The sequence below is a fragment of the Mastigoproctus giganteus genome, chromosome 8 (genome assembly GCF_048544385.1).
Source record: "Mastigoproctus giganteus isolate SK-2022 chromosome 8, ASM4854438v1, whole genome shotgun sequence".
In the NCBI taxonomy this organism is placed as follows: Eukaryota; Metazoa; Arthropoda; class Arachnida; order Uropygi; family Thelyphonidae; genus Mastigoproctus; species Mastigoproctus giganteus.
Genome location: NC_143582.1, coordinates 41,587,264 through 41,606,177, shown reverse-complemented (window position 1 = coordinate 41,606,177; position 18,914 = coordinate 41,587,264). Strand labels below are relative to the sequence as shown.

The following is an 18,914-nucleotide window of genomic DNA, read 5'->3' as shown; positions in this document are numbered from 1 at the left end:
TTCCCATTTTGAATTTGCTGTTGGTAACATCATCAGTTGGTCCCACTGTATAGAATTTAAATACTGTCTCAGACCATCGTAGTCACCTTTACGAAAGCAATAACCCTTCCCTTTACCCCTGATGGTAGTTATCTCTTTGATTAAATCCCACTTCAGCACACTGTGATCACTGCCACCTAGTGGTTCCTCTATCTGCAGATTCTTAATGCATGAAGAATCACTACTGATAATCAAATCAAGAGTATTACTTCCTCTAGTTGCCTCCTGAACATGCTGATGTAGAAAACAATCATCCAATAAATCCCCAAAAGCCTTGCTAGTGTTCAGTGACCAGCCCCCAAATTCCAGTCAATATCCGGGAAATTAAAATCTCCCATTTATAAGACTCTCTGATTTACTGGCCCACTCTATTTCCCTGCAGTTTCTTATTATACTCATCAGAGTCATTAGGCCTATAGCACACTCCTACTCTCAATTTTGTCTCACAAAATTGAGAGTAGGAGTGTTTTTTATCTCACAAACAACCCTTCTAAGTACACGGTCAAAGTGAATGGTCCTTTAGGTGCCTCAGATCACAACTTGGTGATTGTCTCCTCTCCAATGGAGCATTTATCTCATGTCTATTCCTAACCTCGTTTTGTTTGGCATTACAAGAATGCAAAATGGGATGACCTGCGAGATTTCTTTTCCTTGGTCGGATTACTGTTTCAAAACTTCTGATTTCAATGTTTGCTCAGATCATGTCAGTGAAATTATTCTTGTAGGCATGGAATCCTTTATTCCACACTCCATTTTAAAATCTCTTCCTTTACCTAAACCTTGATTTTCCAATAAATGTGCTAAGTCTATTCAAGAGAAGAACATTGCAAATCGTAATTGACTTGTTTCCAATTCTTCTGTTTCATTTTCTGCTTACACCAAAGCTTGCAACAATTGTACAGTCATTAATCAGTCCAAACTAGATTTTGAACAGGCTGAGTAGAAAACTTGCTTCTTGCCCTAATGGTAGCCGAGCATTTTGGTCTCTTGCCAAAGCTATTGGCAGCAACTTTTGCACATCTGTACTCCCACCTCTGTCAAAACCAGATGGTTCTGCTGTCATTTTAGCCAAGGATAAAGCTAACCTGCTAGCATCCCATATTTCTTCCAACTCAGGTATTAATGATCTTGGTAAAACACCTTCCACCATTCCCATCACGCTCCATTCAATGTCTCCTGTAGTTTTCAGTCAAAAGGATGTCAGAAGAATTTTGACGAATCTCAATGCTAAGAAAGCTCCTTGTCATGATGGTATTTCTCCAATTGTTCTCAAAATCTGTGCTCCTGGACTTACTCCTGTTACTTTGCCGTCTTTTTTCACTTTCTTCTTCCAAAGGTGTTTTTCCTTCTGCTTGGAAATTTGCTCATATCCATCCAGTTCCTAAAAAGGGTGACAAATCCTTCCCATCCAATTATCATCCTATTGCAATTACTTCTACTCTTTCGAAAGTAATGGAGAAAACAATTAACCGCCATCTCTTAAACTACCTAGAAACCTTCCGTCTGATCAACGATCGCCAGTACGGATTCCGTCAGTGTCGATCCACTAGTGATATTCTGGCTTATGTTACTCTTTATGAACAAATTCAATGGAAAAGTGTGGTGAAACACAAGCAGTTGCTCTTGACATCTCAAAGGCTTTCGATAGTGTTTGGCATAAAGGTCTTCTAAACAAGCTTCCTTCGTATGGTTTGCCAACTGTTTTTTTGTAATCGGTTATCCAGTTTTGTCTCTAATTGCTCACTGAGAGTGATGGTAGTTGGCTCTCTGTCTTTTAACTTCTCCACTAGTGCTGCTGTCTCCCAAGGTTCAGTTCTTTCCCCCACTCTTTTTCTCTTGTATATTAATGACCTTCTTCCATTGACTGGAAATCGTATCCATAGTTTTGCCGATGATAGCACATTGCATTCCACTTTCCAATTTGAAAAACCTTGCCCTGCTCAATCAGCTTCAACTTCTCGAATATCTGCTACCAATTCCTTAAGTGCCAATCTCCAGGTAATTCTCCAGTGGGGCAAAGACAACATAGTTGATTTCAACCCTTCTAAAACTCAGTCTTGTCTTATATCTCACAAAAAGGATTCTTCTGCTCCTATGCTTATCTTTGGTGACACTCCAATTTCTAGGTAAAATAATTTATCTCTTTTGGGGATTTCCTTGACTTCTAATCTCTCTTGGCTCAAGCATATTACAAATATTGCTTCCTCTTCATCTAAAAATCTTGCTTTTCTCTTTCGCTTTCGGTGTTACTTTTCTTCCAAACAGCTGTTCACTCTGTACAAATTGCAAATCCCTTCTACCATGGAATATTGTTCCCACATCTGGGGCGGTGCCCCCAAAACCTCCTTCAGGCTTCTAGATTCCATTCAGAAGAGGGCAATTAGGTTAATTAATGACTCCTCTCTAACGTAGTTTCTCCACTCTCTGTCTCATAGACGTACTGTTTCTGCTGCATGCCTTTTCTACAGATACTTCCATGGGCACTGTTCTTCTGAATTGGGTTGTATAATTCCTGCTCTCTCTCTTTCAAAACAGTCCGAACACATGCCACCAACATCTATTTAATGTCCAACTTAACTCACAGAATCAACTTTTCACCTTCCTTGTTTATTCATTCAAGTGCCGTTTTCTGGAACAACCTTCCTTTATACGTATTTCCTGAAAATTACAGTCTACAGAAGTTCAAGTCTAATGTCAACAAATATCTTCTTTTGTCTTCTCAACCTCCAACCTAAGCATGGTACTAAGTGCTATAGGTTCTAATACCTCTCGTGTTTGGGGTTTTCATAAAAAAAAAAAAAAAAATATGTGTATATATATATATATATATATATATATATATAGGAAAAAAAAAAGAAAACACCTAAATATTAATATGCGTCAATAGTGTGCAAGCAACTAGTAAACTAATAAAGAAGAATTTCTAATTTTTTTTTTGTTCTTATTTCAGATAGAACTAACGCAATTCAACAATATAATATTTTAAAGGTACAATACATGTTATCTTTATCTATATACTTGAAAGGGTGAAGGTACTTAACTCATGTACAATTTAGAATGTACTTTTTACTAATGGAATCTAAAAATCATATACCAACATAGTTGCCAACTTTCAAAAAAAGATGGATATTAAGTATTTGTAGGCAAGAAGTTTTTTGAAAATCTGCACTGCACTACAAATTAAAGTTTACTAAGAAAATACACATTTTCAGTCTTGTTTACCAGTAAGGTATGCTTTGAAACATTATCTTACCTAACATTTTTATATCTGTGGATTTCTGTTTACATTATCTAATAAATATCAATTTTTTATTATTTATTTTTCTTTTATTATTTTCTCTTTTTTATAAGAGCGGAGAAAAGAAAAAAAGAGAAGTCATTGGGGTTACTCGATGCATTTATTCTGTAATTATGCAATTTGAGGAAGAGCACTATTTATAAATCCAGAAAATACATCATAAATTAACCCAGTTCACATTATTGCTTTGCACTGTATATTACATTGCCCTTCAAATGTGTACATTGCCACCACTATTTAGGAAGATGCTTCAGTAGAAAGATCACTTTCTGCTGAATATTCTAAATACACTGGAAGCACACGCACGCATGCGTGCACACACAAACACTGACCGGGCTAGCCAGCTGGGTAAAGTGCCTGCCTGGTAACCCAAAGGTCGTGGGTTCGAATCCCACCATGGGCTTGGATCAAAGTACTGCAAAAACCTTGGGAGGTGCACTATGGCCACAGAAGCCAATGCGCCAAAAACACACACACACACACACACACACACACACACACACACACACACACACACACACACACACACACACACACACACACACACACACACACACACACGTGTATAAGTTTGTAGGTAGAGAATCGTAAATGGCTAATGGATAATGGAACTGAAATTGAAATTATGGAGAACAAGGCAGAGACAGAAGATAATAAGAAGTAATTAGAAGTACTTAATGCTGTGTATCCTATGATTTCAGTGCCTTCTTCTGGGGCCAGCTGCCAAAATCAAAGGATAAAACGGCAAGAAGTAAGGACTCTGTTTCTGACATATATATATCATCTACTGCTAACATTAGTTTGATTCTGTTCAGTTCGATTATTTCATTTATTTCAGCAGCTAACTGAGAAAAAAAAAAATCAGAGTATTTATTCTCAAAGTGCAGCAAAAATTTCTAAACTCAGTAGTGATTTTGATATTTTTAATATATTGTGCTAAATGTATAATTTATTTATTTGCTATATTTTGCAAAATTGTAATGAATGTACAGCTGCTAAGTGATTATATTATATAACCAAATTAGCTTCACTGAACGTGAAGTTTATTATTTATTTGCTTACTGCAATGCAATTTCATTTTGCCTGCATTCTTAACATAAATTTAATTTAATATTTTTGATATTGGTTTTTCATTTACAAAGCATTTATTTGGTAAATGAAGAAATTTCATAAGGCCAGATTTTGCAATTATGTTATTTGCAATTTTAAAAATAGTCCCCCCTCCCCCGTTTTTTTTTTTTTTTTTTTGATTTTGGTCCTGCCGATTAAGTGGATATTTCCTAAATGTAAAATTTTTATTATGCACTCTAAACACAAATTTCCTTCCTGCCAGCATCACTCACAACCCTTCCTCTCTTCTGCTTCATCTATTTCTATTCCTCTTCCCTTCTCACCTTCAGACGGTAGTTACTCAGGACCAGAACGGAGCAAAACTGTTATCCAAGTGGAACAAGGTAGGGAATTATTTTGTTTCCTTTCTGCATGCCTTAGGTGTGTGTGCGTGTTTTCATGCCTGCGCTTATTCAGTGTATTATTTAAGGAAGTCTCTGTTTGATTATCCTTTATATATATATATATATATATATGATGCTTAGAAAAATATTAAAACATTTTCAATTGGTGTCAAGTAATCTCCTATTCAGTATATCCTTTGTACTGCCATCGATTTGTCATCAAATCGATGATGTTTTTCAGGTTTTTTTTTTTTCCCTCTCTCTTCAATCTATGGGGGGGAGGGAGAAAGAGTCACATGGACCATATCTGATGAATGCAGGGTTTGATGGACCTGAGCGATTATATGGTTGATACTCTGTGAGTATCAGTGAAAGCATTGCAGTGTTATTGTAGTAAAGCAACTAGCCTTTGGAATTCCACTTTTAAATACTTTTTCATCAAACCACATCATGAAGGTGTGTTTGAACTTCAACACATAACTTTTTATTAATTGTTTTCCCCTCTATATTGTATTTGTGGTGGACATACCCTCACAGTGAAAAAAAAAAAAAAAAAATGCTAATAGCAGTCTTCGTTTGCCATGTTTTCTTGGCGCCTCCGTAGCCAGGTGGGCAGGAGCAGCAGTGCGTAGTACACGCTTCTTGATTAGACCAGGGTTTGAGCCCGTGACCACCAAATACAGACAATGCAGAAAGGTCAGGGAATGACCACCGCATATCCCCTGAGCAATATGGCCTTAGTTGCTAATGCTCCTAAAAACCAAATAACATAACATATTAAGTCATCCCAGTGGAAGTAGGAGTCTTCCATAGTTGCTTGGTTTAGTAATTACACCTGTAAACCTGTTTTACAGATGTAATTACATGTTTAATTATATGTTTCAAAATTGCCTCATCAATTGTGCAGAGAAATAGAGTGGGCCAGTAAATCAGAATATCTTATAATGGGGAATTTTAACTTTCCAGATACTGACTGGAACTTGGGGGTTGGTCACTTGCATGCCAGAAAGACTTTTGTGGATTTATTGGAGGATTGTTTTCAATAGCAACATGTTTGAGGGGCAACCAGAGGGAGTAATACTCTTGATCTGATTATCAGCAGTGATTATTCATGGTGTTAGACAGTTTTTAATAAATTATATACAGTGGGATCAACTGATGATGTTAAAAACAGCCAATTCTAAATGAGAAGCCTTCAAGGAATTAATCTTGAAAGCTACCAGGCTTTTCATACCAACTAAGAAATACTGTTCAAGATTTAGACTTAAATGGATGTCAGATGAACTAATGAGGCTTGTGGCAGAGAAGATAAATGCATGGGCCACCTCTAAATTATAAAATATAAATTTTTAGGTGACACAAAGGCCTATGGCAGATATAAGCTAGTCTGTAATCAAGTAACAAAGGAGGTTAGGCAAGTGAAGGCCGATTAAGAGGAATCCTTGGCAAAGGATGCAAAGAAAAACAACAAAGATTTCTTTACTTATGTAAACTCTAGAAGGAAGGGGATGAAGCAGATTGGTCCACTTGATATTGATGGTTCGATTGTTGATGATCCTGCTCAGATAACAGATAACTGACAAACTGAATGAGTATTTTGCATCTACATTCACACATGAGGAATACTGTAAGGAAGGGGAGGACAGTAGTATACTAAACTCTAACAGGGAGCTAAATGATTTTGTAATAACAGAGAGAAAAGTGGAGGAGAAATTGTTGAAGTTAAAAAAGGCACCTGAGGTGGATGGAATCTATTCAGTTATATTGAAGGAGGCAGAAAGGGAAGTAAGCAAACCCTTAGCCATAATTATGAGAGCATCCTTAGATTCAGGAGATGTGCAAATGTATCTCCAGTTTACAAAGGGGGGGTTCATAGGATGGCACAAATAATTATAGACCTGTTAGTTTACCTTCTATTCCAGGGAAAATAATGTAGTCGCTGGTTAAAGAAGTGTTGCAAGATCATCTAGACAAGACTGCAGTAATAGTTCAGACAAAGCATGGGTTTGTTAAGGGAAGGCCTTACCTGACCTATTTGATTGGACACTATGATGTGTTCACAAAGGAATGGGATGTAAAATTAATTTTGATATCATATGCAGTAAGTCTCCGATTTACATAAGCCCGAGTTATGTAACTTCAGACTTTCACCCCCCCCCACTCAATTTCTTTCTTTTTTTTTTTTTTTTTTTACAAGTTTGCAAAATTCAAAACAGTAAAAAAAAATAAGCAATCAATCAAACAAATTGCAAAAGTGAGATATGGAGTAACAAGTTTACAAAGCTTAAAAAAAATAGAAATGGAAAAAAGATTCTGAAAATTTGTTTTTTTTTTATGACTGAAGATTTCAGTGAAAGGGACACACATTTCACCATAATAATGTAAAACTCACAGAATTCCAGTTATCAGTATTATCAGAAATGCAATAAGATAGAGTTTTCTACCCATTTATAATAGACTGCAAACAGAAAAGCATAATAAACATAACAGAAATGCCCAATAAACCGGAAACTGCAAATTGTTTTTATTGTTTTATGGTAGTGACCTCCAGAAATGTGCTTCAGTAAAATGTGGGCCTGTAAGCTTGCATGAAGTTATAGTAGTGCCTTTCTGTCTTAGCCCTATGAAGTTCTTTACAGAAAATTTCACCAGATTGAAGAAAATTTCATTTTCTTCAATCTGGTGACTTGCTAATAGAGACTTCTCACCCAAGACACTCTGACCTCCTGTTAAAACTTACATCTGTAAGTGGAATTCCAATTCAAGACACTCCACATAACACCCTGAATTCTTCCAAGGGAGTGATCAGTGAATGTTTCCAAGGAAGAAATAATCCAGGAACTAAAGGATCAAAATGTAACTCAGGCCAAGAGAATTGCGATATGAAAAGATGGCACCTTAGTCCCAACACATCATAATTTTAACATTTAGTTCACCGAATCTACCTCAGTCAAAGCAGGCTATTTAAACTGTTGTGTTTGGCCCTTTATCCTGAACCCTCTGAGATGCTACAAATGTCAGAAAATTTGGCCACTCCCAAACAACATGCCGTGGAGATGCTACATGTCCAAACTGCGGTTGCAAAACTCGTACTTAATCTGAATGCAAGGCACAAACTCCGCAGTATCCTAATTGCAAGGGCAATCATCCAGCTTACTCCAAAGATTGTGATCTCTGTAAGTTAGGAAAAAAAATACAGAAATACAAGACTGAAAATAAAGTATCTTTTCAAGAAGCTAGAAGACAAGTATTCCAAAAACCACTTACGCTTCTGCTACCCATAGTTACAAATCAGTAGCATGTCAGACAGAAGTGTCAGTCTCTCCTGACAAATCGATTGCCGACTGGGCTCAATCAGTACTATCAGACTCAGCCTACATCTGAATCACAGTTAGTGGACCAAAGTAATAATACGCCACTCACAATTCCAACTCAAAACCTAACCCACAGTAAAGTGGCAGAAAAATTGCATAAATCAGATCCTGTGGAGGTGAAACAACCAACAAGCATGTATACTGATGATATGCCCAACCAAGAAGATTTTCTTGAATTACATGCAGATGGAGATATGAAGGATAAAAATGATTCAGGATGCCCTAATTTCCCCAGAAAAGTCTAAATCTGACCGTTATAAACAACCCACGCATAAAAAGCAGACAGATTCATTTTCCTCTTACAAAAACCAAATAATGGAACATATTATCCAATGGAACTGTAGAGGTCTTTGCAGTAACATAGATGATATACATGAATTAATTCATCACTATAAACTCCTTGCAATGTGCTTGCAAGAAACTAATTTAACATCTCTGGTCTCAGTTTCAATCAAAAATTACACTGTATTCAGGCAAGACAGGGCTGACTCCAATAACACTCATGGAGGAGTATCGAGACTTGTGGATTCAAGCATCCCCGCCAGACATATTCCATTGCAAACATCCTTAGAAGCCATTGCCACGCATGTTATTAATGGTATTACTGTGACATTGGTTTCCATTTATCTTCTGCCTAATCATCAATATACTATTCAGGAACTTGAAGATCTTGTTATGCAGTTACCATCGCCGTTTTGTTTACTAGGAGATTTAATGGGGTTCCCCCACCTCAGACAGACGAGGTAAATTTATCGAAATGCTGATCGATAAGCAGAATTTAACATTACTGAATACTGGGTCTCCTACATATGCTACAACAGAAAGTCCAATTAAATGGAAATTTTCAAAGGCTGACTGGGCAAAACACAGATCGCACATCTCATTTGACAATGATATCATTCAGTCCAGTTCCATCAATAGTGTTATTGAGCACATCAGGAATCAAATACTGGCAGCCTCTTCTGTCACCGTTCCTCAATATCAAGCAAGAAATAGACAAAAAATAAATTACTGGTGGAATGCAGATTGCAATAATGCAAAAAAAAAGAAAAACAAAGCATGGAACCTTTTCCGCAAATATCCTACTACCTCCAATCTTATTAACTATAAATGGCTCAGAGCTAAAGCTTGCTATATCAGATGCAAAGCAAGAAAAGAAACTTGGATTAAATTTGCCTCATCAGTTAATAAAAATACCGATATCAGATTAATCTGGAGAAAAATAAAATGTTTGAACAATAAATTTCCACCTCTATCCACTCCGCTACTAAACTGGAATGGACAAGAACTCTCTAATCCCACAGATATATCAAATGCACTGGGAATTGTATTTTCTCTGTTGTCTTCTTGTAATGCTTATGATCAATCATTCCAAAACCGTAAAACAGTTGCAGAGAAATCCAGACTGAATTACACTGACGACTCTGCTTTATCTTATAATAAACCATTTACCATGTTTGAGCTACAGCAATCTCTTACCAACTCAAGAAACAGTGCTGCTGGCCCTGATGGGATATATTATGTAATGCTCCGAAATCTGGATCAAAGATCCAGATGTCGGATCTCTTCGCTGCTCATATTTTATAATCAAATTTTTTCTGAACATACCTTCCCAGCTCCTGGAGTCATTCTTATGTACTACCGATTGCAAAACCCGGTAAAGATCATTCTGTTCCTCAAAATTACAGACCGATATCCCTTACCAGCTGTCTCAGCAAAACTCTCGAGAAAATGATACATCGCTGTTTCACTTGGTTCCTTGAGTCTCAAAACTTGATAAATAACAACCAATTTGGATTTCGGAAAAGCCCATCTTCATTGGATCTCATGATCAAAGCCGAGACAAATATCAGAAATACTTTCGTCAAAAAGGAACATCTTGTCATGATCTGTCTTGATGTTGAGATAGCCTTTGACACTACGTGGCAGTTTGGCATCTTAAAGGATTCTACATTCTCTTGGTCTGAGAGGTAATTTACCATATTTTATCCAAAAATTTTTTTAACAGAGATCCTTTCAAGTTCATTATCGAGGAACCCTCTCTAAAATCTTTATCCAAGAAGAAGGAATTCCACAAGGATCTGTTCTCAGCACTACCTTGTTTGCAATGAGAATGAATCATATAATTGAACTCATTCCGAAAACTGTGGATTCATACCTTTTCGCAGACAATCTCTAAATTTCTTGTCATTCTCAAAACATGCATTGCATTAGCATTAGCATTAGTAGAGGCATTTGATGCAAGAAAGCAAGCTTATGCAGCATCAGCCAAAAAAATTAAAGTAAAATAAATAAATAAAAAATAACCACTTCCACTTCACCCCTCTGTTCGTTCGAAATACCTGTCCAGCCGAGCCTTAAACTTATTTAGGCTATCGACTTCCTCGACAAGGGATGGAAGTCTGTTCCACCTACCAACCACCCGCTGGCTAAAGGCAAATTTCCGCACATCTATCCTACATCTGTCTTTCCTCAATTTGAATTTATGCCCTCTCAGGTGATTATTCTGAGCAAGAGGAAGAATCCCATCAGCATTGAGCATGCTCAAACCATTCAAGGCTTTATACACCTCTATCAGATCACCTCGCTGGTGCCTAGTCTCCAGACACTGTAATTCGCAAAACTTAAGCCTTTCTTCGTAAGAGCACCCCTTTGTTCCATTCACTAATCTTGTTGCCCTTCTCTGCACTCGTTCCAGCAGCTCTACATCCTTCTTGAAATGAGGCCTCCAGACCTGTATACAGTACTCTAGGTGTGGCCTGACCATTGCCTTATACAAGGGAATAATCACCTCCTTATCCCTGCTAGAAAAATTCCTGTATATCATTGACAATACACCATGAGCTACTCTTGCAGCCCGTCTGCACTGCTCAGAGAACTTCATATCTGCCTGCACAATCACCCCCAGGTCCCTTTCGTTCTCTACCACTGTCAGTGTAGTACCACAGAGTTGATACATTGCTCTGGGGTTGCTGTTTCCCATATATAGTACTTTACATTTGTCAATGTTAAACTTCATTTGCCACCTCTCAGCCCATCTGCTCAACCTTTCCAGATCCTGTTGCAGCAGCATAGCGTCAGTAGTGTCCTTAACAACCCTGCCAACCTTTGTATCGTCTGCAAACTTGGACGTTAAGCTTGATATACCATCATCAATATCATTTATAAATACAGAAAACAATAATGGACCCAACACTGAACCCTGAGGGACTCCACTACTTCTGGAATGTACTCTGTATAATAATGCTCGACTAGTGTCATTCAGTTCTCTGGCAAGCTTAAAGGAACCTTTGTCACTTAGCCATATCATAGGTGAAAAATCAAATCTTGCAGAATTCTTCTCCTTCCCAAAACGAAAAAGACTGTACAGCCCTTTCTAACTGCTTCTACATGAACCAACACAGGCAGTATGAACCACTTTTCTAAGTGCAATATGGCCTAAGTAGCCATTTCACTTAAAACCCCATCAACAACAACAACAACGACAGCAGCATCAGTTAATTCACAAAGAAAAGGAAAGCAATCGATTTGGATCAGAAAATTAATTAATGATAAAGAACAAAGACAGAATACAAGAAAAGGTGAAGGGATCAGCACCAATGAAGTCCACTATAATAACCAAAGCTATGAAATAAATAGAATATCAGTTTCTGCAGTACAATAACATGTTTTTTCTTCCTTTTATGGTTTCTCTTTTTTATGTGCTAATCTGGCTACCTCACCATTGTACCCAGTTAAAGTTTTTAATTGAACTAATTAAAAATATATAACTATTTTTCTATATATATATATATATATATATATATATATATATACATATAGAAAATAATTAGTTATATATATATATATATATATATATAACTAATTATTTATATATATATTAATTAGTTATATATATAACTAATTAATTGAAAAATATATAACTATTTTTCTTCATTCTTCTGAGGATATTATGTGATTTTTTTAATTTTGGCATGTCAGGGATATAGTAGCAATATTTTATTAGCCATTCCCAAGTTACGTAAAACTACTTACGTAAGAAGTGCTGGAACGTACCTCTTATGTATGTCTGAGACTTACTATACTTGGATTTCAGGAAGGCTTTAGATACTATGGCACATGGAAGACTGCTATACAAATTGGAGTCATATGGCATTAAGGAAAAATTGCTACAATGAATAAAGGAATGGTTGAGTGAGATGGCAGAGAGTGCTAATAAATGGACACTGCTCTACGTAGAGTCCCCCAGGGTTTGGTTCTGTGCCTATTGTTGTTTTCTGTATTTATCAATGATATCGATGAAGGTATATCAGGCTTAATGTCCAGGACTGCAGATGATACAAAGATTGGCAGGGTAGTTAATGACAGTAAAGACAGTATGATACACAAAACAGAATCTAGAAGAGTTAGGCAAGTGGGCTGAGAAGTGACAACTGAAGTTAAACATTGACAAATGCAAAAAACTGCAAAAGGGTAGCAGTAACCCATGAGAAACATACCAACTGTATGGTATTAAGGGTAAGGTAAAGTGCAGCCATTATCAACCCACTGCAGGATGGAAGCCTCCTCAACAATTCATGCTGAGGGAAATGGACCATAATCTGCCACGCTGGCCCAGTGCGGGTTAGCAGATCGACCGTATTCAGCAGTCAGGGGCTTGAACCCCGGTTTACTCAAAGAGCGTGTGCTACTGCACTCCTGGTCTTGACCACTCGGCTGTGGAGCCATTAGTTGTAAGTATTAAGGGTAATTAAGGGTTAGTTGTTAGTAGTAAGGGTAAGTTGCTAAAATGGATAAAGGGGTGGTTAATGGGAGAAGACAGTGAGTGCTAATCAATGGACGCTGTTCTTTGTGGACTAATATTATTAGTGGAGTCCCTCAGGGTATGGCATTGAGCCCATGTTGTTTTATTTATTTATCAGCGATATTGATGAAGGTATATCAGGCTTAATGTCTAAATTTGCAGATGACACAAAGGTTGGCAGGGTTGTTAATGACAGCAATGGCAGTGTGCTACTGCAACAGGATCTAGAACATTTGGGCAGAGAAGTGGCAACTGAAGTTGTTTTTTTTTTTTTTTTTTTTTTTTATGAAAACCCAAAACACAAGAGGTATTAGAACCAACAGTACTTAGTACCGTGCTTGGGTTGATGGTTGAGAAGACGAAAGAAGATATTGTTCAAGGATTAAGTCTAAATGGTTATCAAATGAACTAATGAGACTCGTGACAGAGAAATAAAATGCATGGGATGCATATAAATTATCAAGTGACTCAGAAGCCTATGGCAGATATAAGCTAGTCTGTAATCAGGTCACAGAGGAGGTTAGGCAGGCGAAGGCAGATTACGAGAAATCTTTGGCAAAAGATGCTAAGAAAAACAGCAAGGATTTCTTTACTTATATAAACTCTAAAAGGAATTGGATCAATCTGATTGTTCCACTTGATATCAATGGTTTGACTGTTGATGATCCTGCTCAGATAGCAAACAAACTGAATGAGTATTTTGCATCTACATTCACACATGAGGAGTTATTAAGGTTTGAAAATGGCAGAAGGTTATCAAATTGTAGCAGGGTGCTTAATGATTTTGTAATAACTGAGAGCAAAGTGGAGGAGAAATTGTTGAAGTTAAACATAAGAAAGGCACCTGGGGTGGATGGGATCTATCCAGTTCTATTAAAGGAGGCGGCAAAGCAACTAAGCAAACCCTTAGCCATAATTATGAGAGCATCCTTGGACTCAGGGGAGGCCCCATGGACTGAAGAAGTGCAAATGTATCCCCAGTTCACAAAGGGGGATCGAAGTTTGACACAAGTAATTACAGACCAGTTAGTTTGACTTTTATTCCGGGTAAAATAATGGAGTCACTGGTTAAAGATGCATTGCAAGATCATCTAGACAAGACTGCAGCAATAATTCAGATACAGCATGGGTTTGGGTAGGGAAAGTCTTGTCTGACAAATTTGATAGGATATTATGATGTGGTTACAAAGGAACTGGATGCAAAAAATAATTTTTATATCATATATTTGGATTTCAGGAAAGCTTTTGACACTGTTGCACATGGAAGATGGAAGACTATTGTACAAATTGGGGCAGAATGGTATTAAGGGTAAGTTGCTACAATGGATAAAAGGATGGTTGAGTGGGAGAAGACAGAGGGTGGTAATTAATGGATGCTTCTCTTCATGGACTAATGTTATTAGTGGAGTCCCACAGGGTTTGGTGTTGGGTCCTTTGTTGTTTTGTATATTTATCAATGATATTGATGAAGGTATATCAGTCTTAGTGTTGAAGTTTCCAGATGATAGAAAGGTTGGCAGAGTTGTTAATGACAGTAATGGCAGTGTGCTACTGCAACAGGATCTAGATAATTTGGGCAGATGGGCTAAGAAGTGGCAACTGAAGTTTAACCTTGACAAATGCAAAGTACAGCATATGGGTAGAAGTAACCCCAGAGAAACGTACCAACTGTGTGGTACTACACTTAAGGTGGTAGAAAATGAAAAATACTTGGGAGTAATTGTGCAGTCAGATATGAAGTTTTCTGAGCAATGCAGACAGGCTGCCAAGGCAGGTCATGGGGTTTTGTCAATGATGTATAGGAATTTTGCTAGCAGGGAAAAGGAGGTGATTGTCCCTCTGTATAAGGCAATGGTCAGGCCACACCTTGAGTACTGCGTACAGGTCTGGAGGCCTCATTTAAGAAGGATGTAGATTTGCTTGAGCATATACCGAGAAGGGCAACAAGATTGGTGAGGGGAATGAAGAGATCCTCTTACCAAGAGAGGCTTAAGTTCTGCAAATTGCAGTGGCTGGAGACTAGGCACCTGCGCGGTGATCTGATTGAGGTGTATAAGGCCTTGAATGGGTTGAGCACGCTGCAATCTGATGGGATCCTTCCACTTGTTCAGATTACGAACCTAAGGGGGCATAAATTCAAATTAAGAAAAGACAGATGTAGAATAGATGAAAATTTGCTAAAGGCAAATTTCCACTAAAGGCGGAAATTTGCCTTTAGCCAGCGGGTGGTTAATTGCTGGAACAAACTTCCATCTGTCGTTGTGGAAGTTGATAGGTTAAATAAATTTGAGGAGGAACTGGACAGGCTATCGGGGGAAATGGTGTGCTTTTTTTTGTTTTTTTTGCTGATGCTGCATAAGCTCATACACTTCTTTTCTTGCATCAAATGCCACTACTTCTACTACTACTATTTGTTGACATTAGACTTTAACTTCTGTAGACTGTAATTTTCAGGAAATATGTGTGAAGGAAGGTTGTTCCAGAAAACGGCAGTTGAATGAATAAAAAGGAAGATGAAAAGTTGGTTCTGTGAGTTTGAAGTTGGACAGTAAATTGATGTTGGTTGGTTGGTGGTGGCATGTGTTCGACTCTTTTGGAAGAGAGCGGGAATTATAGAAGCCAATTCTGAAGAACACTGCCCACGGAAATATCTGTAGAAAAGGTATGCAGTAGAAACAGAATGTCTATGAGACAGAGAGTGGAGAGACTCTGTTAGAAAGGAGTCATTAATTAAACCTAACTACCCTCTTCTGAATGGAATCTACCTGAGGGAGGTTTTGGGGGCACTGCCCCAGATGTGGGAACAATATTCTATGGTAGGATGGATTTCCGATTTGTACAGAGTGAACAGCTGTTTGGAAGAAAGTAACACCAAGAGCGAAAGAAAACCAAGTTTTTTAGATGTAGAGGAAGCAATATTTGTAATGTGTTTGTGCCAAGAGAGATTAGAAGTCAGGATAATCCACAAAAGAGATAAATCATTTTACCTAGAAATCAGTGTCACCAAAGATAAGCATAGGAGCAGAAGAATTCGTTTTGCGAGATATAAGACAAGACTGAGTTTTGGAACGATTGAAATCAACTAAGTTGTCTTTGCCCCACTGTCGAATTACCTGGAGATCGGCATTTAACGAATTGGTAGCAGATATTCGAGAAGTTGAAGCTGATCGAGCAGGGTAAATTCTTTCAATATGGAAAGTGGAATACAATGTGCTATCATCGGCAAAACTATGGATACGATTTCCAGTCAATGGAAGAAAGTCATTAATAATCAAGAGGAAAATAGTGGGGGAAAGAATTGAACTTTGGGGGACACCAGCATTAGTAGAGAAGTTAGAAGACAGAGAGCCATCTACCATCACCCTCAATGAGTGATCAGAGAGAAAACTAGATAACCAATTACAAAAACCATTGGCAAACCATAAGATGGAAGCTTGTTTAGAAGACCTTTATGCTAAACACTATCAAAAGCCTCTGAGATGTCAAGAGCAACTGCTTGTGTTTCCCCACACTTTTCCATTGAATTTGTCCATAAATGGGTCACTTAAGCCAGAATATCACCAGTGCATCGACACTGACGGAATCAATACTGGCGATCGTTGATCAGACAGAAGGTTTCTAGGTAGTTTAAGAGTTGGCGGTCAATTGATTTCTCCATTATTTTAGAAAGAGTAGAAGTAATTGAAGGAAGGGACTTGTCACCCTTTTTAGGAACTGTCTGGTTGGATATGAGCAAATTTCCAAGCAGAAGGAAAAACCCCCTTTGGAATAAGAAAGTGAAAAAAAGGCTGCAAATAACAGGAGTAAATTCAAGAGCACAGGTTTTGAGAACAAGTGGAGAAATACCATCAGGACCTAGAACTTTCTTAGTATAGAGATTTGTCAAAATCCTTCTGACATTCTTTTGACTAAAGACCACAGGAGGCATTGAATGGAGTGTGTTGGGAATGGTGGGAGGTGTTTTACCAAGATCATTAATACATTCGTTGGAAGAAAAATGGGATGCTAGCAGGTTAGCTTTATCCTTGGCTGAAGTGACAACAGAACCATCTGGTTTTGATAGAGGTGGGAGCACAGATGGGCAAAATTGCGCCCAATAGCTTTGGCAAGAGACCAGAATGCTTGGCTGCCATTAGGACCAGAAGCAAGTTTTTTACACTTAGCCTGTTCAAAATCTAGTTTCGACTGATTAATGACTGCTTTACAATTGTTCGAGCTTTGGTGTAGGTAGAAAATGTAACTGAAGAATTGGAAACAAGCCAATTACGATATGTAACATTCTTCTCTTGAATAGCCTTAGCACATTTATTGGAAAACCAAGGTTTAGAATTTTAAAGTGGAGTGTTGAATTAAGGATTCCATTCCTAGAAGAATAATTTCACTGACAAGGTCTGAACGAACGTTGACATCAGAAGTTTGAAACAGTAGTTCGACCAAGGAAATGAAGAAAAGAATCTCGCAGGCCATCCCATTTTGCATTCTTTTAATGCCAAACAATACGCAGTAAGGAATAGTCGTGAGATAAAGGCTCCATCGGAGAAGAGACAATCACCAAGTAGTGATCTGAGGTACCTAAGGGACCACTAACTTTGACTGTGTACTTAGAAGGGTTGTTTGTGAAAAAAAGATCAAGCATGTTAGCTGTATGGTTAGGATTGTTCGGTATTCTTCTAGGTAAATGAACAATCTGTGCAAGGTGATTAGAAATTGCAAAAGCCTCAGCATCTCTACCAGCTGGGTCAGTGTGACTAGAAAACGGAAGCCAGCTGGAGTTGAGGCCAAGGAATCACCAAGGAATATTACTTCACTGTTAGGAAAGTTGGACTGGAAAAAATCAAGTTGTAAAGAGAGGAAGTGAAAGAGCTCCAAGTAATTAGAGGAGTTGGGAGAACGGTAGAGGCAACAGATGAATTTGACACAATGAGGTAGAGAGATTTTAAGCCAGAGAAGATCGAAAAGAGGAGATTCCAATTTACCAAATCTCTGACAGGGAATATCGGAACGGACATATACACAAGTACCATCTTTGAGGCGAAAGGAATCATACAGTGAATAATTTCGGCAACTGAGATGAGCAGTAGGTGAATTAACCGATAACTGAGATTCTGTCAGAAAAAGTACATGTGCTTTGGGAGACTGCAAGTGGAAATGGACATCGTTGAGATTAGAATTGAGACCACGTATATTTGTGAAATGAACTAGGAAGTGTTTGGGAGCTTTAGATCTTTTCGCAGATAAGCTTACTCTATTAGTTTGACAATTCATGGTGTATTCAATAGGAAGGAAAAGTTGGGTGGGACATGCTGTATGAAATAATGAAATTTTTGTATGTGGCGTACACATGGTAAGGATATACCCAGATCCTTGACATAACGGTGCCTCCCGCATGCACACTACTCGGACTCTCTCCATTCACTATCTGGCAGAGTAGAGGTAGCAAGATTATACATTAGCTGATTCATGATGTTCATCATAACCTCAAAAGTCATCAGTCATACTGCATGATGGAAGAGATGGGTGAGGGTTGACCGGAACTTATCTCTGGAAACTAAACATGGGTTCCACCACTTCAAGCCTCCAATAAGCAAAGTGGTGGTATTTCACTGTTTGATGAGAGTCATCTCCCACCTAGTATTGCCTGTTAACACAGAGGGGCGACATTCCTCCTTGGCCCCGAGTGCCAAACGAGTGATCTAGCGATTTACAAAGCGAATTTGGAAGCGTTTTTCCAAAGAGAAGTTGTTAAAGAGATTTTCAAAGGCTTTACTTTCAAAGTTATTTATTTTCTGGCTCTTGTTAAATAAAGAAGGAAGCCTCCTACAAGAAAGGAAAGACACCTTTCTTTTGTATATATAACTACTTTTCTAACATACTAACCACTAACCTTTATCGCTTGGTCACTGGTGGCACCGCTCCTGCCTCCACGTGGCGGGGCCAGTAACCTG

At 38.0% G+C, this 18,914-nt stretch overlaps 1 protein-coding gene across 4 annotated transcripts in view; it reads left to right on the top strand.

Annotated features, from left to right (window-relative positions):
- Positions 1-18,914, top strand: part of LOC150081484 (calcium/calmodulin-dependent protein kinase type II delta chain-like) — a 645,695-nt gene that overhangs the window by 478,925 nt on the left and 147,856 nt on the right. For all 4 annotated transcript variants that reach the window (XM_090379918.1, XM_090379916.1, XM_090379917.1 and 1 more), the window contains exon 14: positions 4,738-4,791. In XM_090379918.1, coding sequence (XP_090236044.1) covers positions 4,738-4,791 — 54 coding nt within the window. The remainder of the gene's footprint in view (positions 1-4,737; positions 4,792-18,914) is intronic.